This window comes from Microchirus variegatus (assembly GCF_963457635.1).
Source record: "Microchirus variegatus genome assembly, chromosome: 5".
In the NCBI taxonomy this organism is placed as follows: domain Eukaryota; kingdom Metazoa; phylum Chordata; class Actinopteri; order Pleuronectiformes; family Soleidae; genus Microchirus; species Microchirus variegatus.
In genome coordinates, this window is record NC_139806.1 from 34,618,046 (window position 1) to 34,625,305 (window position 7,260).

General features: G+C 42.5%; 1 protein-coding gene across 1 annotated transcript; it reads left to right on the plus strand.

The window, feature by feature from the left end:
* Positions 1-280: 280 nt before the first annotated feature.
* Positions 281-4,852, plus strand: tmem30c (transmembrane protein 30C; the record flags this gene model as incomplete). Its single annotated transcript, XM_083890477.1, has 7 exons — positions 281-481; positions 728-841; positions 1,388-1,495; positions 3,366-3,456; positions 3,547-3,696; positions 3,782-3,994; positions 4,665-4,852. The coding sequence occupies 7 exons, from the start codon at positions 281-283 to the stop codon at positions 4,850-4,852; spliced, it is 1,065 nt and encodes a 354-aa protein (XP_083746603.1).
* Positions 4,853-7,260: the final 2,408 nt, after the last annotated feature.

Here is a 7,260-nt window from a genome sequence, read left to right on the forward strand (position 1 = left end):
TACAAACCTGCGTGTTGCCTTGTAGAAAGGAGGAGTCGCTAAAAAAATATGGATGTCCCGAAAAAGAAAGGGGCAGTTGGTAAAGGATTGCGGTTAATAAGTAACAGACCACAGCAATCTCCCCGCCCTGCAAGGCCTGCTGGGAAAATCTCTTGGCAGTAGTAGTGTGCGTGTGCAGGGAGATATTGCTGAAATAAAGAACAGGAAGAGGAGATAGTGGTGCCTTGCTGTCGCTGTGTAGCAAGTTCCTCTCGTTTCTCCCCGCTTGAACATCCCTCTCATGGGTAAAGTGGTGAAGGGCAAACTCGGGCCCTTGGCTCGGAGGCCGGACAATTCTGCCTTCAAACAGCAGAGGCTACCGGCCTGGTCTCCCATGTTGACCGCCAACACCGTGTTGCCTTTCTTCTACATTATGGCTTTGATATGTTTGCTGCTGGGAGTGTGGCTGCTGCTCACAGTTCAGAGCACACAGGAGAAAAAGGTGAGTGGAGAATATTGCACTTAATATTTTAGTAGTTCTTTTTTTTTTCAGGGTGAAAAATACTGTAATAAAATCGCCACGGTTTGTACTGAATGTGTAAGAGAAGCAGGAAGACGGAAGAGACTTGGTTGCGCGCACAGTAATAAAAAAGTGACAAAGATGAAAGGTCTTTGGTTTGGGTTTGCTTTAGATAAAGAGGAACACTTTGCCCACAATGTACAATGAACGCTCTCTTGTTTTTTGCAGCTGGACTACACTGTTGGGACGTGTGAAAAGTGTTATGAAACGCGCAAAAATGTCTCCAGAGCAGCAGAGGACTGCAAATGCACGGTGGAGTTTTCCATTGAGAAACGGTTCAAGGTAAATAATTTGTTTAAAGCTGTAGTGTGGAAGTAACTTTTGCTGATTTTGCTTGGCCTTCGTGAACAGAAACGACATAATGTTTGAATGCCACATCGTTCGTCTGAAAACGGACTCTGTTAAGCAATAGTATCAAGCCTGACTGAGGGAGCGTGTGTGTGTATACAGCTGCAGCAAAGGGGCGGGCAACAACAACATAGGTGTTTATCCAGGTTTTTAAGCAGACAAATTCACGTCTGAAACTTTCTGTGGACACACTCCACCACCTGTTTGCAGCTGTCTTTGCTTTTCTAGAGCAATGATACTGTTTCCTCCATCGGTCTTGATTTAAAACAATCACTTCCTGTGTGCAGCGCAGGAACTGTTTATATTTAAAAGTCCCCCCTCTTTCATAATAATCTTACTTAAGTTTGGTTGAATGTTCTGAAACAGCTTTTAAATGGACCTTTAATTAATCCTTCGTTGTAGGTTGTGTAGTGTATATTTCACCATCCAGTCTTTCTTGACTATCTGTGCTGACGGTCTTTGACCCTCTGCTGTTTTCAGGGAGACGTCTTTTTTTATTACGGCCTCAAAAACTTTCATCAGAACCTTCGCAGATACATGGACTCCAGGGATGATAAGCAGATGGTCGGCTGGAAGACCAACTTAAAGGTAACTCCTCCGTTATTGTGCATTACTTCATCACTTCAGACTGCCATTGTTACCAGCACTTCGTGTCGAGTTACTGCAGCAAAAAGGTGATTCACTGAACTGGAACGCTGCGAGTGTTTTTTTCTTTGAAACAGGAACAGGACGTGTTGTGTTTGTGACATATGTAACAGACGCTGACGCTGTGCCGGAACAACATTTTCACTGTGTATTTTTGCTGTGACACATGCGGCCGGCATGAAAACTAGGGCAGAGGTTTATTCAAAAAAGAGCTGCGTGTCTCACGCAGGCAGTCTGAACAGTCCAGGGTTTCCCCCAGTGCAGGGGTCTGCAACCTTTAGAATGAAAAGAGGCATTTTTGTCCCCTCTGCACCCAAATGAAATGAATCTGGTGCCGCAAAAAAGACGATTATTTCCTTAAAATGAAGATAATATCACATGTAAAATTGATACCCGACCTCTAAAGAGTAGAAAAACGACTCTTACATGAAATAAAACAATTTAGTGTAGTTTATGTCTGAGAAAAACCTGCCTGGCGTATGTGGATCTAAAGATAGGACAGAACTTCTTCATGTACACATTACTTTAATGGCTTTCAGGGGAGGTTTTTCCAATTGGATGTGACATACAAAAAATATCAAAACACTTTTATATATAAAACTTTTCTACAAAGCTACAAGGAGCCACTGCAGAGTGGCTAAAGAGCCACATGAGGCTCTAGAGCCGCAGGTTGCAGACCCCTGCCCCAGTGTATTATAAGCCTGGCGGGCCGCCACGCATTTTTCTATACGGGGGAAACCCATGTAATCGGCTCAGCGCACGCTTTGTCCAGGTGCCGATTGAAACCCAAATCACACTAACTAATGCGTCATTATTACGGTTACATTGTTCTTGTTAATAAAGATGTTATATTTAGGGATGCACCGATAATCCGGCGGTCGAAACAGAGCTAGAACGCTGTGGAACAGCGACTATTAAATGCTGGAAAGTCTCTGTGCAAAAGCGAAACTTGACTGCGTGCGGCACAGATTATGGACTGGAGAACATTCTCTCTTTTTGAGCAGTTAACTAAAGAGATCAGCTCATCTGATGCATCCGTTATTCCCTTAATTACAGCGCTAAAGCGTCTTCTCCATAAATACTGAGACCACGGAGTAAAACTGATGAAAAGTGCGCAAGACTCTCTTCAGAGTCTGTCACCACGTTTTACTCCGATCTACTCGGATCACCTGCACTTCATCGCGACAGTACTCCATCCTCGTCGTAAAGATCATTATTTTTATGTGGGGATAAAACACGTGGAGAAATGATTCAGAAGAGACCGCTTGGAGACGCAGAAGCGACAAACGGCGATATTATTTACTTTTAAATGTGACCATTGCATGGCTTGTTTTAAGATCTTTTTGTAAGACTATAGTTGGTGTTTAAGTATTATTAATAAATGTCTTACAATAACACTTAATAGTCATAATTTAACATTTCCTGTGAACTTTAAATTTTTTTTTTACAAAAACACCGTGGGCCGCCCACCTACCCCCGGGCTCAGCAGGTTTTCTGGGGGAAACCCTGCAGTCTCATAGGTTAATAGGTGCGCCTTAATGAAAAGAGTGTTGGTGCAGCCCTAATAATGCACTGCACACTCATCCAATGTAAAACAGGCCATATGGTGTGTTCCATTTGTAGTTGGAAGTCGAAATTTCCGAGGTCATGGGGCAGAAACGTCGCCTGAACCATACCAAATTCATACCATCAGAATAGAAAGAATTGAATTCTGCCTTACACAGTTATATACAGTTGCTAATTAAATATATTTCCTGCTGATTTGTTGCTCATTTGTCTCTGTTAATTAATCTGCCTCGGTACTTTCTGTTAGAACCCCACTTCATACTGCAAGCCATTTGTACATGACCAGAGTGGACTCCCCATTGCTCCCTGTGGTGCTGTGGCCAACAGTATCTTCAATGGTACGTAAGCTCTGTTACTTAAACACATCATCCGTGGTCACAACTCTCATCCTCCTCTCGCTGGACCGTTGTCATCATCTGTTCTCCCAGACTCCTTCGCTCTGACGTATCACAAATCCGACAGTACTTCATTTAAGGTTCCGCTGTTGCGGAGAGGCATCACCTGGTACACGGACAAAAATGTCAAGTTCCGCAACCCCAAGATGAACAGCTCAATGAATCTGGCTCAGGTGTTTGAAGGTAAACGTGTCTTTAATCTTCGAGTTCAACAGAGGGAACGTTGTTGTAGTTTCTCATCAGTATTTCTTTGCATTTCGTTACCCAGGCACTGCAAAACCACTGTACTGGCAGAGGTCGGTGTATGAGCTCGATTCCTTCGACCAAAACAACAACGGCTTCATAAACGATGATCTAATCGTGTGGATGAGGGAGGCGGCCTTCCCCAACTTCAAGAAGCTCTATGGGGTTTTACATCGCACTAACAAGCCCTTCACTGCGGGGCTTCCAGCAGGGAATTACAGCATCGAGATATCCTACAGTATCCTTCCACTGCTGTCATGAGGGAACTTTTACGGAGGTTAAAGGGACACTGTGTAGTATTTATGGGTTTATATAACCCAAAATCCACTTTTGTATACATATTATGTGCTCCTGCATTGTCTAGTCGCTGTATAATAGTTTTTGTTTCATTTTCGTAGTGTTTCAAAAAGTCAAAAGTCATGTAAAATAACATGGTCGCGGGCCGCGGTTGCATAGCCACTGTTAGCAGAGAGACGCCATGTTTCTACCGGAGCCTGTAAGGACAAACGCGAGAGAACAAATCAAGCGTCTCTTTACTTGTAGCAGGAAGTCCCGCCTCCACTCTCTCCGCTTCGTCTGCTACGGCCGCGGTAGCTCCGCCCTCTCCCTCGCCTCACGAACCTCATCTGCTGACACGGAGAAAGACGACGAGGACGACATTTGACCAGCTGAGAATACCGTAGCGCTCAGGGAAGGGAGGGGGTGAGCAGAGGAGCAGTTCTTTGTTGTAAATTTCAGCCTCTCCTCTAGATGGCACTATAAACTACTTACTTCACCTTTAAATTAGGTGTCCTGTTTGTGTCTTTTGTCTTGGGGACTATTTGTGTGGCTACAAGCCAGCTATATATTCCAAACAGCTTCTCTTTGCAAATCACCTATTTCCTTCCTTGACCTCAACCTCTTTCCAGACTTCCCCGTGCAGCCTTTCCAAGGCAGGAAGGAAATAGTGCTGACCACGCTGACCTGGTTTGGAGGTCAGAACCATTTCCTGCCCATCGCTTACTTGGTGACCAGCGGTCTCGTCCTGTTGATCGCGATCACCCTCACAGTGGTGTGGTTTAAGTTTGGGAAGAACGGGAAGAACATGGAAGAATGAACGCCGGACAGTAAAAAAACGTTGTAGCAGCTGATTTAGAACTTGCTTTATACGACAAAAAAAAAAGTTGGTCAAACGACCGTGACGGCATATGCAGTAAAAACCAATGAAGAGTTATGTTTGACATTGTTCCCTTTCAACTTAATGATCCACATATTTGACCGATTGTGTTGAAGCTTTTCGTACTTTTTGATTTTGTGAATGCATTTCTTAAAGCTCCCATAGAGTGGTCCTGTCACACATATATGTGAGTTATGGAGGTCTACTTACATACATTAACTTGTTTTTATGGTCAAAAACCTCAGAGTTTGCGGTAAACGAGCCGATAGAAATCTCTCCTCGCTGAAGCTCTCGTCAGTTGCGATGTTTCGGACTGAAATCTGATCCCCAGAAGACAGACTGTGTTGTGATTGGCCAGCCAGCGAGAGCTTTCCCAACTGTCTTGTGATTGGCCAATACCCTGAAGTGACGTAATTAGCACACCAGCTGGAACGGTGGATGAACTGCTACTCATTATCAAAACATTGTTTTAAAGCGGAGCTAGACTCTGGGTCAAAGGTCGTCAAAGGGACTGCGGCGGGGAGTCGTGACGAAGCTTTTTTTAAACACTGTTAAAACAATGTTTTGATAATGAGGAGCAGTGCATCCACCGTTCCAGAGGGGGGCGCTGCGCTTCTGAGAGCGGATGTGCTGGATAGTACTGGCCAATCACAAGACTCTGTCTTCTGGGGGTGAAAGTTCACTCTGAAATCTCGCAGCAGAAAAACACCGTCAGAAAAGAGGATTTCTATCGGCTCGTTTACAGAAACTAGGAGGTTTTTGGCCATAAAACAAGTTAATATATGTAAGTAGACCTCCATAACTAACATTTATGTGAAACAGGACCACTCTGTCACCTTTAACAATGTTTAAAAATAGCTTCTTCACGACTCCCCGCCGCAGTCCCTTTTTATGACTTTGACCCGGAGTCAGACCCAGAGTCAGAAGACACTGTTGCTCGTGAAACACCTCCACAAGGGACGTTATTCTTCTTCTGCGGTTCAATGAACGCAACCGGATGTGTCCGGACAAGTGCCCGGAACAGGACGATCGGTTGGAGAACCGCTGTTTACGTAACCAGAACAGGTTTTTTTCAGAGATCTCGCTGAGCCCGAGATTACAATACAACACAGCGTTCTCATCAGTTTCGAACCTTCAGGGTTTCATAAACGAGGTAATGATGCAGATACTACTGGCAGCATTAAGGTTAATTTATGCAGACTGTTGTTTCTAAATAAATGTTATGTGTGATTATAGGTGCTTGTGATGCTACATTATAGCACTCACATCGATGTTAGCAAACACATTAGTGGTTTTCAGCTAAATGTGGCCAATGCAGTCTTAATGTACAATCTTAGCATGTTAGCATTTGCTTATTACCCGATTAGCAAATGGAGCTTGAAGGAATTGGTAATTGTCAAATATTTTGATTTGCAGACCTAATAACATCATGTAAATGAAATGTTTCGGTTTTAATGTTAAGGTTTAAATGTGGTCATTTATGCTGTAATTGTATTTTCAGCGATGTTATGAAAGGGCTAGTGTATAGAACCTAATGGAGGTCTATCAATAGAAATGAATACAATATTTATTTGTTTAATCACCTAAAAATTAAGAATTAAATTGGAATAAGTCCCTTATGTCATACCGTTTTCCAAGTCTGCCATGTTTGATTGCAAATGATATGTAACTTTACCTGTAGATGCCAACAAATCTTTTAAGACTGTATTTTTCTTGCCTTTTACTTATTTTTTTTAAAAGTGCTTAAAATCTCCTGGGTTTAATCTCAAGGTTTAATCTGGATAAAATTGATCTGGATTTGGTAATCCGGTTTTGGTTTTTTGCAATCCATGATCATGTAATCCATCTAACCTTTGAGCCGGTTTTTCAAAGCAACATCGGATCTGATCAATCTGATCCGGATAGAAACTTTTCAGGATCACCAAATCTGGATAAGCTCAAATAGGATAGGAAAATCAATAATTTAGGACTATAGATATGTAAAGAGCAACAAGTAGAATATAGAATAGCAATGCAATGTTAGCAATGTTTAAATGGAGTTGCATGCTACCTGAGAGCAGAACCACAGAAAGCATGAAACATAACCCTTCCCTGTATTGTTCTGCACAACATCGCTACCAAGTGCAAACAGGATGTGCAACAAGGGACGCAATAGTTAGACACTAGTTCTGATTTGGATTTGTTTTGGATTTCAAAAACCAGTGATGTCATTGCTTTGTTATTCTGTTTTATCATTGCATGCATCACTAAAAAATATTCTAAAAACAAAAATATTGAATACACTTTAATTAGTGACATAATTAAATATTAGATTTGTGGTCAATGTTGACAGCAGTTTGGGGGATTAT